The sequence below is a fragment of the Marmota flaviventris genome, chromosome 11 (genome assembly GCF_047511675.1).
Source record: "Marmota flaviventris isolate mMarFla1 chromosome 11, mMarFla1.hap1, whole genome shotgun sequence".
In the NCBI taxonomy this organism is placed as follows: domain Eukaryota; kingdom Metazoa; phylum Chordata; class Mammalia; order Rodentia; family Sciuridae; genus Marmota; species Marmota flaviventris.
Window position 1 is genome coordinate 65,491,684 of NC_092508.1, and position 15,690 is coordinate 65,507,373.

At 32.7% G+C, this 15,690-nt stretch overlaps 1 protein-coding gene across 3 annotated transcripts in view; it reads left to right on the top strand.

The window, feature by feature from the left end:
• Nucleotides 1-9,033: 9,033 nt before the first annotated feature.
• Scn1a (sodium voltage-gated channel alpha subunit 1) overlaps nucleotides 9,034-15,690 on the top strand; it is an 85,947-nt gene continuing 79,290 nt past the window's right edge. For all 3 annotated transcript variants that reach the window (XM_027946016.3, XM_027946017.3, XM_027946018.3), the window contains exon 1: nucleotides 9,034-9,297. In XM_027946016.3, the coding sequence (XP_027801817.1) occupies nucleotides 9,034-9,297 (264 nt within the window). The remainder of the gene's footprint in view (nucleotides 9,298-15,690) is intronic.

Consider the following 15,690-nt stretch of genomic DNA (forward strand, 5'->3'; position numbering starts at 1 on the left):
TGCTATTTCTCCAACTAAATTGATAATGGCATCAGAATGTGAAGGTGTGGGTATTGGGCCTCAGTTGGAGGGGAGCATTAGACAGGATCGGTCATTCTCACCCTGGTTCTGAAGCAAGAAAAAGGTGCAAGTAGTTAAGGACAGTGGAAAGAAGGAAAAATCACAGTGGTTAACTTAAAAGGGGAAAATTTCTTCAAATACAAAGCATTTATAAGATTGACTTTATGTTTAAGTCTTTTGTGTGAGATGCTACAGTAAAATTAAAATTCCTCATTTTGAGCTTTTGTAGCTTTTGTATTTCTGTTTGGGTGGAGAAATTTATATGCCCAATGAAGGCTGAACTGTGAGACTTCATGAGTTAAGGTTACTTTAAAGAAAGTCCCTCCATCTGCACTACCAAGGTAACCAAAACCAAACAGTTTACCACCTCACTTGGAAAATCTTTTGGCTGGTAATTAGTTTGCTTAAGTCCACTGTGGCATACATGTGTAATCTTCTATGGGAAAGACAGATATATAATGTCCAGAAGTAAAGACTTCAATGTATAGTTGAAAATTTATTATGTCATGTATTAAATTAGGTATAAAACTAAAAAATGATAGACTTTAGAAACATCTACATAAAGAGCATCACAGAATAAATAATTGGAAGGAAATTAAAAATTTGAATTTTACATGTTCGAGTGAAAAATATAATACTACATATTACTAAAATGTAATTCTTATGGTACTGGTTTGCCCCCTCCTTTTTTCTATCAGTTAGATATGCTCGGAAATTATACTATAATTTCTTTAATTTATTATTGATATGTTCTAATAATTTTTCCTATCTTATTCTTCTTTCTTCCACATTAATTAATATTGGTCATACAGTTGCTATTTCTTTATCATTATTATTTTATCACTCACAAATTCCATTCATTTTCCTACAAGCTTTTTTGTTTTCATGGTCCCTCGCTTGCATCTCATTTTCTTTTGGATTTTTAAAATTGTTTTTCTATTTCCTTTAGAATGTCTTATCTGACTGGCTTCTACTTTTAATTTGTTTTTGGTTTTCTTTTAAGGAATTGATCTTCTTCCACATTTTTGTTGTTTCATACACTATTTATTCTCAATCTATTTTTTTAAATTCATCCATTCAGAATTGTTGTCTGATAACATACACCTCATTAATTTTTTTCTTCCTACCTATGGTTACTTTTCTAAATGCATATCCATATTCATTTTGAAAATATTCCCTGTCTCTTTGATGTCTTTTCTCACCAGGTAAGTTTTGTTGTCTAATCTTTAGAAAATAGCAAGGTCTCCCCTATCTACCCAAAGACATATTTAAATGCTGATTATAATGTAAACAGAAAACTGTCAAGTCAAAATCACAAATGCTGCTGGTTATTATAAATCTCTCCAATGTATGTTTTCATAAATCAGGAACATTTTAAGTAGCAATTATAAATTTTGAAGTTAGAAAGTCAAAGTTCTCTTTCAAGTGTAAATGCTTATTTATATCAACTTTTAGCAGAACAAATAGGGATTTCAAGTGTAATTACAACTTTATTTCATAATATTTCAGAAAAAAATAGTAATAATATTTGACATTTTTTTACACATTTAATAAATAACATCATGGAATAGGTCATAATTTTAAAAATGTGTATATTCTTATAGTTAAGAATAAATTAAGAATTTTTAGAAGTATTTGGATATGAGGTCTATTTAGCAGTTGAAGAAACACTGTCCCTAAGCTCAGGATTATGCTGTTATAATATAGGTTAAAGTTCTCACAAATGAGTATATTTCCACAACTAAATAAATTTATAATTATATATAATACATTTGAATTGATGACATTCATCAGTGGAACTTGCCCTTCTTGTTACCTTCTTGGCTGTTTACTTCTGTAATTGGCACTGACAACTAATGACTAAGGATGGTTTCTTGGAGGGCTTTTCTCAACTGGCCTATTTCTGTAGAGTAGGAAGGCTTTAGGGAACTATTTGTGTTCTATTCATACAACTTCATGGACAATGAAGCCCGGTGTGGCATTCTCTATGAAAGGCAGTAATTGTTCATAATGATCATATGTGTGCTTGTTTGTTTATGTGCATGAAGCGGCGGGGGGGGGGGGGAGAGAAAACACCTATCACCTATATACAAAATCTAAGTATATGTGTATTAAAGAAAATGCTAAAGCTTTGAAATAGAAAAGATGAAACCAAGTGGACAAAGACATACCAGCTAACTGCAAAGAAAAAGAAAGTAACAGTCACTGTATGCTATCAAAGTTGACTTCAGAGGGAGACAAATCAAAGTCAGCCAAACAAAGGTTATTTAAGGATATACAGTCAGGTGGCATATACTGACATTTTGTTCAACAACAGACTGTATACACAACAGTGGCCCTGTAAGTCTTAGCTATCCTGAAATCATGACAGGATGTGTTACTCTTATGAATATGATGATGAGGGTGTAAACAAAGCTACTGTGCTGCCAATTATACAAAAGTATAGTAGCAATACAATTATGAACAGCACATAATACTTACTAATGATAATGACCATATTACATAATGCCTATGTTACTGGTTTATGTATTATCTATACTTTTGTCATTATTATAGTGTGCACTCCTACTCATAAAAAAGATTATGTCATGTTATGCTAGCAGCAGCCTCAAACATATGTGTTTATTATGTTTCTTCATGCAATAATGTTGAATGACCTGTTCCATCTAGTTTTCTAAGTATACTCTGTGATATTGGCATGAAGACAAAATCATCTAACAACACATTTCTAAAAACATATCCCTAGCATTACATGATATATGACTGTAATGGATTTAATCCACTGCAAATATATGATCATGGTGGTGGAATGAGATGGACATCTTTACTCTCAGTACATGTATGATTGCACAAATGTGCACCTCTGCATCATGTACAACCAGAGAAATGAAAAGTTATGCTCCATTTGTGTACAATGAAAGGAAATGCATTCTGCTGTCATGTATAACTAATTAAAAATTTTTATCTAAAAAATGTTTAAAAATAATAAATAATGAATGAACATTAAAAAAAGATATGGTCATAGCATTGTCTACACACAAAATAACAGCATTGGAATTCCTAGAACAAAAAAGACAGAAGCTACAAGAATAAATAGAATCATTAAAAATAGACTTTAATTTATGGCTCCCAGTGCATAACAATAAAGTATAACAGAAATATGTGCATAGGGAAATAATATATGATAAGAAATAAGGTAAACTCATTGAGATGTACTCAATTCTGTTGCTTTTAAGTAAAGAATAAGCTTCTTTTCAGTGTTTCTATAAGAATCATTTAAAAAAGAACCCCTCTTAGGACAAAGAGAAAAATCCCAATAATTCCAAGAAACATAAATGGCACAAATAAAATTATCAGATCATAATGCATTGAAACTAAGCATAAACAAATTAGGAGTAAATTCTGGAAATTTTAAATATATTCTCTTAAACAATTCTTACACTAGAGAAGATATTGAAGTCAAATTATTTTAAGAATTTTCTGGATATTTTTTCTTGATTTGTACATATGAAGGGTAAAATAAGTTTTTCTAATCCACCCAGGCTCCACCTCTTGTCTGGCCCTAGTGACCCTCCCTTTCTAAATATTAATACACAGTTCAAAGGGGCTGTTGTCTTTTCTATTGGAGAAAGACCATATTCTTCCTTTAGTGTGTATTCCTTGCTTTACCCCAAAGATATCTTTCTTCCTGCCCCCTCTCTTGATTGCCCCCATTCTCCCTTAAATATGTACCTAAATAAACCACTGTTTATGCATGTTGAAATTCTTTTTCATCATCTATGCCAACAAACCTGCTGGTCCTGGGTCAAGTTCCTGCTTCTCTCTGGGAACTCCTTAGATACTCCTTTGGAGACATCTCTTCCCCTTGTGATAGATGTACCATAATTTATCTACCCTTTCACCTCTTTATTGTCTCCAACTTTTGGAAATCACAAATAAAGCTGTAACAAACATCTTCATGTAGGATTTTCTGTGGACATAAGGCTTAAACTCCTTTATGTTAAATATCAAAGTGTGCACGAGTGTGTTAGTTTTGTAACAAATTGCTATGCTGTTTTCCAAGTAGACATACCATTTTGCCAACCAACAATGAAAGAATTTCTATTGCTCGAAATCCTTGCCAGCATTTAATGTTATCTGTGTTCTGGACTTTATTCTTTATAATTGACATATTGGAGCATCTCATTGTTATTCTAGCCTTCATTTCACCAGTGACATAAAATACAGAGCATCTTAACATATGCATATTTATCATATGCATATCTTGTTTGGAGAGATGTCTGTTCCTGTCTTTTGTCCCCTTTTATTCAAAATATTTATTCCCTTAATATTGAATTTTAAGAATTCTTTGTATATTTTGAGAAAGAGTCCTTTATCAGGTATACCTTTTGCAAATATTTTCTCCCAATGTATGGCTTGTCTTCTCATTTTCTTGACCTTGTATTTCACAGAGCAGATGTTTATAATTTTAATCAAGTTCAGTTTATAAATTCTTTCTTTCATGGATCATGCCTTTGATGTTTTATCTAAAAAGTCCTTACCAAATGCAAAGATAATCTAGGTTTGCTTCTATGTTAGAGATTCAACATTTAGGATTATCATGCCTTTTGAGGTAATTTTTCTAAATGGTATACGGTCTGTGTCTAGATTTATTTTATTTATCTATTTTTAACATATAAATGTCTAGTTATTCTGACAATACTTATTAAAAAGATTATCTTTTCTCTGTTGTATTATCTTGTTTCTTTGTCAAAGATCAGTTAAATGTATTCATGTTGTTCTATTTCTGAAATGTCTTTTCTGTTCCATTGATCTATTTGTATATTTCATTTGTTTGGTTTTTGCTTTTTCGCCAGCACCACGCTGTCCTGATTACGTTAGCTTTATAGCAGTTTCTACAGCTGGCTTAGTGTCAGTCTTCAGATTTCTTCTTTTTCATTATCGCGTAGGTTATTCTAGGTCTTTGCCTTTCCCTCCTAGAAACTTTAGAATTAATTTGTCAATATTCACAAAATACCTGGCTGGAATTTGAACTGAAATCACATTGAGTTTATAGATTAAGTAAGGAAGGACCTATATCTTGACAACATTGAGTTTTCCAACCCATGAACATGGAATATGCTCCATAAAATTCTTTTATTTCTTTTTTCATAGATTTGTATTTTCCTCATACTGATCTTATACAAATTGTGTTAGATTTATACCAAAGCATTTCATTGGGGGCGATGCTAATGCAAATAGTATCATTTTTAAGATTTCAAAAGTCTATTTTTTCATTGCTAGTACATAGGAAAGAAATTAAACCTTCATATATTAACCTTGTTTTCTGCAGCCTTTCTATACTCACTTATTTACTTTTGGCAGTCTTTTTTAACTTTTTCAGTTTTCTATATAGACAACTATATTATCTGTAAAAAAGAAGAAAAAGACATTTTTATTTCTTTATTCCCAGTCTGTTTGCCTTTTATTTCCTTTTTTTGTCCTTCAGCATTAGTGAGGACTTCTAGTACAATGTTGAAAGGAATGGTGAGAAGGAGTGTGCTTAGCTTGTTCTGATCCAGTGGGATGTCTTCTAGCTTTCCTTGTATTTTAAACTCCTATTTTTCATACAAGGAAAATATATTGAATTTTTATGTTAATTTTAAACCTAGATTCTTTAATTATTTTATTGCTTGTAGGAATTTTATAAGTGTTCCTATTGAACTTTCTAGGCATAAAACTGTATAAATACATATAATTTTACATTCATTATTCTTACTATTGTATAATGTAATTATTTATATATTTAATTGGATTGGTTTGTACCTCCAGAAAATGTTAAAGAGCAATGTTGATTTATTTATTTTAATGGAAATGCATTTGGATTATTTTGTCAATTTTTTTTTGCTTACTTTGGGGCTCATATAAATATATACACAATTATATTTCTAATGTTCTATGAAAACTACCTTGTGTGTTGCCAGGAAAAAGTTAGTTTATTCTGTAATTTGTGTTAGAATAACTGAGTAACCTAAGGGGAAAAAAATGGACTTCTACCTCACTCCAGATAAAAATCAAATCCTAAATATGAATATCAAAACTTTTAAATTTATAAAATTAAGCCATCAAAATGCTAAAATTGCAAGAAACCCTGATTGATAAGTGTATGTCTATATTATATAGAATCTTTTTATCTTTTCTCCCACCTTCACCTGCTTGCTCCCCTGGATACTTTTCTAAGCATGGCAAAAAATCCAGAAGCCAGAGAAGAGTTAGCTAAGCACATAAGATTTTTAACATTTCTAATTAAATTTGTTAATCTGCACAAAGTCACAAAACGTGATTCATTCTTTTTAAAAATCCACATATCACAAAGTCAAATGGTAAATTTTATACCTAAAAAGATGCCATAGTTATGGAAAAAAAAATAACTACAAAAATAGGAGTGCTTTATATAGGCAGTCACAAAAAAGGGAAAAAAACCTCTTAAATATATTTAAAAATATGCTCTACTTTTTTATATAGGACAAATGTAAGTTAAAACTATATTGTACTCCCATATGTGTCCCTATCGTGCTGGAAGTATTGAAACTCTGATGACACATTATGTTGGTGAGGATATAAGTAAATATAGTAAATACTAAGGAGAATCACCTCAGAGAGATTCATTTTATATTAATCATCAACATTACATTTTATTCTTTACACAGCCAAGTTCACCTTGAGAGTTTAATTCTATAAATATCTTATTTAATTCTATAAATAATTCTATGCATATATGAGAAATTATGCGCATAAAATATATTAACTGCAGCTTTGTTTGTAATAACAGGGTTGTGGCTCAGTAGTAGAGTGCTTGCCTAGCACATGTGAGGCACTGGATTTGATTCTAAGCACCATATACAAATGAATAAATAAAATAATGATCCCTCAACAACTAAACAAACAAACAGAAAGATTAGAAACAACCTGAATACCTGTAATTGGGGAGCTGGTTCAGTATATTATAGCATATGCATGCAATGGAAAATTACATAGCTTATAATAGAAATGAGTGAAATATATAAAAACTCAGATGGAATGAATTCTTTTGTTTATTATTAAGTGAAAATATAAGGTGAAGACAGCTGTATATTACGTTGCTATTTGTATAAGTGTTTTAATAGAATACATAGGAATATACATATAATCATATGCCAGCGAATACATATTACATACCTGGAGAGAATATATGAGAGACAGATAAAGGAACAAGGTGGAAGGAGACTTTGTACTATATTTTCTTTCAAATGTTCCAAATCTATATCATATATATATATATATATATATATATATATATATATATATATATATATAATATATAACATATATATATATATATAATATATACACACACATATATATCTTCTATCAAAATCTAGTTAAAATAAGAATCTATATATATTCTGATATATGTATATCAGAATAATTTCTTTATGAGAAAATTTATCATATTTGTTATCCCTAAACTTTGTTTTCCAAATAAATAAATGCCAGTATTATCCTGGTACCTTATGGAGGAGCTAGCATTTTTAGAAAAATCATTCCTTTTCCTTTGTTCTATAGGCAGCCTATTCTTCCAGGCCCAAAGCTAATTGTAGACTATAACAGACTCTGAAAAGTTTACCTAAGAGTATGAGAATAGAACTTTAGACTTAGGTCCTTCCTTCTTTTTGAGCATTCAGTGAAAAATATGGCCAGTAACCTCATAGCAATGGTAACCTCCTTCAGTGAAATTTGAAGTCCCTAGAGGACTCCTCACAAAATAATTATACCCAAAATTTTATTACTGCAGTTTGTATACAGCAAAGCTATAATTTAACTGTATGATAGCTTGCTGAGCTCAATGAGTTAATGTGGTATCCAAATAAAATTTGAGCCTGAGCTCTGGGAAGTTTTGGCACAGTAATATCTGTGAAATTTGAGCTTATATTAAATATGCCTTAAAACAATACATCTGGGATTTGTCCTCTGGCATCAAATCAGGTCTGACTCTGCTAGATGGAGCTGTGAGTTTTGCCTCAGGTCTTTTTAATACGTTTAGCACTATTGGACTATAGAATCAGCAAGAATATCATTATTGCTTTAGTGAAGAAAAACATTTCAGTTCCTATTGAGTTTATGGCACTATCTGATCTTGAATCTTTTGTGTTTCTTACAATAGGAGATTTCTGCTGTATCCTATACCTACAACTATCTTCTCCCATCCCAGACCCAATCTATAATTCCCCAACCTACTTTTTCTCTCATTCTTAATCAGTCACATAAATGACATTTGTCTAACCTTAGACTTTTTTCCCACCTGTGTTCAGGTCAGCCAACCTTATCATGTTTAATGAAGTGAGTAGGTCACAGCTCTAGTCATCTCAAATCTCAGAGCAGATGAAGGACCACTTAGGACACCAGTGACTATTTGATTGGCCATTAAGGCTGACTGCAGCAACCTACTCTGACCTGCATGGCCAGGAGTGACTTGTCAGGCCTAAGGGATTGCATATTATGTCTTCTTAGAGATAGCTCCTTTCCACTTTATCCTAGTTGACATGACTATACTATCTTTTGTGTCTGTAAGTGCACCATCTCTGTCTTCTGGGTGGGTTTCAGGGTGAACATCCCATTAGTGAAGTATTGGCAATTAACCTAATGTATTTTGGTTAAACTATATTTGAACAAATTTTTGATGTGGCCTAGCTCCTGTATCAGTAAAGCACAAGAGTTCATAAACATAGGATGCTGAACAGAATGCTATACAGGAAACACATTTGTTAAGAATTTTTATTAAGCAATTACTTTTCAATTTGAGGAAAAACAAAAAGCTAAATCCTCAAGGTCATATTTCATGACAAGTATTATAAATATTAACAGCTCTTAATCTTCTCCCTAATATATCTCTGTTTTTTTCTTAGGGATTTCAACTGCAGAGTAAATGGTAATTAAAATGTGCAGGATGACAAGATGGAGCAAACAGTGCTTGTACCACCAGGACCTGACAGCTTCAACTTCTTCACCAGAGAATCTCTTGCGGCTATTGAAAGACGCATTGCAGAAGAAAAGGCTAAGAATCCCAAACCAGACAAAAAAGATGATGATGAAAATGGCCCAAAGCCAAACAGTGACTTGGAAGCTGGAAAGAACCTTCCATTTATTTACGGAGACATTCCTCCAGAGATGGTGTCAGAACCTCTGGAGGACCTGGACCCCTACTATATCAATAAGAAAGTGAGTGTTTTTTGTCAGGCATATTTTGCTGCTAATTGCCTACTGCATATGTTGGACCATTGTAGCAATGCCATACTAAATTAGCACAGTCTTAATTATCCTTCTATTTAGAAATAAGACACATTTGTGGGTGTTTTATGCATATACATGAGAAGTAAATCAATTATAACATATGAAGCTGTCCCAAATGCACTATGACAGTTACCTAAAAATAAATGTTAGTTGTAGGCAGCTAAGCTAATGAGTTATTTTCCCCAGAAATTACATTTACTATGCAATTTATGTACTTTCTGCACTTGGAAATCTGGAAATCATCATGAGTTACAAAAACTTAAGAAAATATTAGTATTAATTTGTCATGAAAGAAAATTCAATATTGTTGATTTTCTAATTTCTGTATCATTAAAAGCAATACATTGATCAATTTCCTGAAGAAACTTTTCCACATGGAAAATAACTACATCAACTGCAACTTTAAAATTAGTTGATATTTTGGTAGAAATGTTTTGACATTGGTAAAAATTAGCAAAAATGTAAAATTCTGAAGAACCGTTTATAAATGATATTTTAATGTATAAGTTTTCTGTATCCATGCTTGAAATGAATACCTGATATTAAGCACCTAATCTTTTATTACCAACATGATTTCACCAAACCAAAAAGGAATCACAGAAAGAAAATCAAAAACAAGGTTACTATATGGATTTTTAGTTTAATATATGACTTTGGTTAATTTGCTACATTTTATTATCTTTTTACCAAACCATACATTTGGGAACTCTGGGTGAAAGGTTAGAAAATAAATGTGACTAAACAAATAAAAGATTTAATTGGACAGGGGCCTTAAAATAGCCCCAGAATTTTTAGGGATTTTTTATTGCTACCACAGTTTTATTCGTAGTTAATGTTTGTTGAATGCACACACAAAGTTTGGCAATTTTACTATGTGAATTCAAGATGGTTTGTTAATCACTTCTAATTGACTTCTAAAGCTACAGAGGCAAAATCATAACCAAGAAGATGACTCTTTCCATGTTTACATTTTTTTAAACTCTTCAGGGTATAGTCACATTAAGTGTAACATACTTTTCTTTTTCAAAAACTTATTAACCCAATTTATGGCAGAGACAAAGAATCCTTTTCCATGGATTTCATTTTCTTTTATTTAATTTTGCTTTTTAACACTGTATTGTCAAACCTTAGTTTATAAGAGAGATTATCTATCTCGTGATTGCCATTGAAATTATGAGAGAATTTGCAGTTCGTCATCAAATCAGTTCTTTGAAAATTACCTTAATTTGATATCTGAAAAACCAAAGCTCAAATTAAACAAACTGTGAGGGTTTTATTTGTATAAGGAATGTGAAACTGCAGATAATCCAGTTATTTAACATTGCATTTAAAATTCTTTAATATTTAAGTAGACTTTGATGTTTCCCACTCAGAAATCCATTCACAGCATGTAGATATTATTCATCTTATAGTCATTGGGTATATCCAGTCTCCTCAGAGGCTGTTCTTGTGATGGGTTACTTAACTACAACCACAGCAGGCCTGTAGCTACCCTCAGACATCCAGTTCCCGTTCTCTGGTGGCAAACACCATTTAAAAATTATTAAAGCCAAACGTGTCCACCCCTTCATCACACAGGGGTAAAATCTAGTATTCCCAACTCCTACGCTTTGTCTTTTTTTGTAAAAATATAAATGAGTGCTTTGAGAGGAACCAAACTTATTCATGTTGAAAAGGTACTAAGTCTCTATGTGGAAACCAGACCATCCAATCAATCTTTTCTTTTAAATAAAAGAGCTTTCAGACTGATAAAACCTCTTGTCTTGTGGGGAATTCCCCCGCTCTTGAAAACAATAAGTCCATAGTGAATTATATATAACAAAGGACATAAAGAAAAACAAAATAATGCAAACCCTTTCAAAATACCTAAAGTTCTTTAAATTGAGGATAAAAGACCATCTCTGAGGAAATGAACTGTTAACCAAACTTTGGTAGGCTCCCATCTAAACTTGCCATTAATATTGTGCATACTTATCTTCAAATGCATATTGTTTGAGGAAGAAAAAATATCCTGACATTTTGGAACAAATCACAGTGTGTAAGCAGAACAACTTGATAAGAGAAATATTGTTATCAGGAAGGAGTTTTCCCCAAGGTAAGGTACATCTCTTGCTTTCACATTGAGCTGACATCAGGCAAATCTTCAAATGTAAGTCATTTAGCACCAAAACGAACACAATTTTTTTGCAGGGCTGAAATCCTTAAAAACCAACATGGCGTGGTTTATGCTCATGATTTACCTATGCATCTGACATTTCCTTCTTTTACATTTTTATGTTTTAAAACTTCCTGTAAACTGCTTGTGTACTATTTTCTAGTACACAGGCAGTTTACAGGAAGTTTTTAATTTTTCTTTTATAAGTGGATTATTTCAGTATTGAGGAATAGTCTTCCTCAATTCTCAGTGAATTTTCTCTGATTAAACTTGGAGTAGCTTAACAAAATTTCAAACTTTTAAAAGTAACATTTCTTTTAATATTTGATAACTGATTTTATTTAGAGACTTTATCTGAGATTGGTAATGTGTTCTTCATTAAAACAGTATAGTGCACACACAGTACTTTTGGTGCAGCTGAAGGGTCAAATGGTGGAAAAATCAGTAAGTAAAATGTTTCTTGGGGTGAGATTTCCCATGATTGATGATATTAGGGATATAAATCTGTTTTGCAAACTGAGGTGAAATATGCAAACATCAGTTAGGCCAGTGGCTTCCCCAAGTCAAACTCTTAATACTACAGTTAATGTGTCATTTGATAACGTATCAAGCATCTGGTTTCTTTCTTAGTAACATATAGAATAAATAAATCAAGATGACCATTTTAGTCCCTTTGTGCTACTATAACATAATACCTGAGTTTGGGCAATTTAAAATGAGCAGAAAGTTAGTAGCTCACAGTTCTGGAGACTGAGAAGCCCAAGATTGAGGGACTAGCACCTGGGTATGAAAGGCAGTAAGTGTAAGACAAAGGAGAGCAAGTGTGGCCTGAATTCACCCTTTACAGTGGCATCAATCCTACCCATGCAGGTGCAGCCTTTATGATCTAATCATCTCTGAAAGGTCCCACCTCTTAATACCACAACAATGGCAATTACATTTCAACATGAGTTTTAGAAGGAGCTAACATTCTAGCAATAGCATTGACTGTAAAAAATGGTTTCAGAATCCAATCTTTATAGTTTGGGTCTAAGTGCAATGTCATACATGCAGGGACTTTATGTGAATGTAAATGACATAACACACTAAAGTTCACTGTGATCTTTTACAAAGACAATGTCCATGAGCGTATGGAAACATCACTGCTGCTGGTGTATTTTTCATTGACATATGCCCACATATTTTTATCCTCTATGCCCCAGTTTCAAATGTACAAATTATATAATATTCAAATATTCTACTAAAATTGTTAGAACAGTTGAAACCATGATCAGTGGTATTATAATAATAACTGAAGAAATAGTAGTAACCATCTCATGAACATTCCTGATGCAGGGAGCATTAAGTGTTTTACAGACTCTCAGATATTTTGAGCGTTCAGAAGTCCCAGGTAAGAACTAAGAAAAAAAAATGCTATCATAATAAAGTCACAGAATTTTATGTAATTCATCTGCCCTGAACAAGTGACCTTCAGAACATGATTCCAGGTTGGGTTTTTTGTTTATTTGTTTGTTTACTTTAGCTGTGTAATAGGCACATTTTGCTTGTGAACACATCTTTTCCCCCTTTTATGGGATGTATTTCAGTTTCTGTTCACAGCTCGGGTTGATGCACCATGTGCCTATACATTCAAATTCTTCACTTGCTCTTTATTACAGAAAATTCCTCTGTTCTCATGTCCTTAAAATTACAGATGACTCATTAGTACCATGGGAAGAAATATCCTTTTGACAGTGTGGCAGTTTACTGGAAATAGAATGAGATATTTTAGATCTGCAGGAAAAAAAAGTTTGTTAATTATGCAATGTAGAAATGTGTTCACTTAAAAACTGTACTCTGTCCTTGACTGTCTCCTGATTGTCTCTTGGAGTATTTAAATACAACTGATCATCTTTCCGAAAAGTATGTGCACTCCCTCTCTACTGAGCCTGCATTGGACTTTCAGTCTTGCAAGAAAGGCTGAAAATTTATGCCTGGTCTGTTATAGTTATTGGAATTTTAATTGTTATTTTAGGGTGTTATTTTATTATTTTTTGTTTGTGTTATTTTAAATCAGCCTGAGGAAGTTTTTTCTTGTAAAAGTAATTTAATAGAAAATCGGAAAAAGAAATGATAGTTAAAAGCTTAGGGTTCCATGAATTGTCATATAGATGGTGTCACATTGCCAATGGTTCTTTGCATATTGGCTCCTCTGTAACAGCCTTTCACCAGGCCTCTCCGTTTCTTCCAAAGCACTGAAGCTGACTTCTAAATCTTCCTTTTTCCCATATATCATTTTTCCTTTATGCCCCTTTCTTTTTTGTCTCCTTCCAGTCTCTGACACAGAAAGTCCCAAGATGATAATGTTGGTAAATAAAATGGTAGTTTACATTTGTTGGATGCCTTTCGTAAAGTAAGAGATCCTTCAAATGAAAGTGACCAAAACCAACCGAAAGTACTTTCAGGAGAAAAAAAGAAAAAGAAAATGTTTGGGCTCAGTCTGGTTTTACTATGAAAAGACTCTACCTAAAATGACGTTATCAGGACAGTCCTTTTCCATTTTGAGCTCTGCTTTTACCCACGCTGGCTTCATTTATAGACTGGTTATCCCACAAGATGGGAGAAATTGCCACCAGTAGTGCTAAGATAACATCCTATAGTCTAGTAAGTCAAGAAAAAGGCTCATATTTTCTTCAAAACCTCTAACAAATGTCCTAGAATCCCTTCTAATTAGGCTACCTGATATTATCTGAATCAATTACTGTGGCCACAAGTATATGAGAGTATTTTTGGCCCAGGTTGCTGAGGAGTGGGTCATTTCCATTAGACCTACATAAGTAGACAATGAACATAGACTTTTTTCCTAAATTGAAAAGAATAGAGACAATTAGAAAATAAAAGACATGCTAGACAAGTCATAACAAAACCTATATATTCTATATATTATTCATCAAGATATTTAAAATTCTTATTTAATCCATGTGTCCTTCCAATATAGCACTTATCTTTATTTAAAACTAATGAAACTGGAGTTAAGTAGTTTTCCTTTGACCCAAAGCTAATAAGTAAGAGACTAGGTTTAAAACCAGATCCACGAAGTCCTGTGGCCCCTTTGGGTTTGTGGTTATAGCACTAATGAGATCAGTGGAAAAGAAAAGTCGGTGGTAGAATCTTAATACGCCTACAACTGCTATCTTGCCCCTCTACTCAGGCCACTTTGCAAACCATAAGTCATGTCTCCTGGGCTAGCAGTGTTTTCAAACCCTGACTTCACTGCTTGAGCATCCCCTGCCCTTGTAAGAACTAAAATCTTGGTGACTCGGTGGTCTGGAACAGCTTCTAAGTGATTAGGATTACATTTCCCACCAGATTCTAATAGGATACTAAGCATATTTTTTCAGAGACAATCAGTCCAGGAAACTTAAATTGTGTGGCTTTGAAAGGAAGTAGCATTTGAATTTGGATCTGAAGACCCAAAAGGATGACAGAGATGAGTCTTACAGGGGAAGGGAATAACATATAAGAAGTCATGTAATAGGACTGAGCATAAAACATAAGCAGAGAGTAAGATGAGGTTAGGGAGGTGGCCTGGTAGATAAAGGCACATTTTAGCAGATCTTGAAGTGTTTGAAGTGTATCTTGAAAGGAAAATGAATTCTCTAGAATGCTGTGAGTATTGGAGTGACACGGTCCACATTATGTTGTTTAAAAAAAAAAATCACTGTAGTTTGGCTGGGGTTATGGCTTAGCAGTACACTTGCCTAGCATGCAAGGCGCTGGGTTTGATCCTCAGCACCACATAAAAATAAATAAATAAAATAAAGGTATAAAAATAATTTTTAAAAAAATCACTGACGCTTCTCTATGGAGAACAGAATGAACAATTTGACAAAAGAAAATAAGTTGGGAATCTTTATGGAGGTTTGGTCTAGTACTGTGACAATGGAAATAGAGAATGCTAGATAGACACACAATGTGGTTTTGAGGTATAATTTTTTTTAAATTTATATATTTATTCTAATATGCTATACATGACAGCAGAATGCATTTCAATTCATAGTACACATATAGAGCACAATTTTTCATGTCTCTGGTTGTACACAAAGTCACAACATTCATGTCTTCATACATATACTTAGGGTAATGATGTCAATGTCATTCCATCATCTTTCCTAATACCATACCCC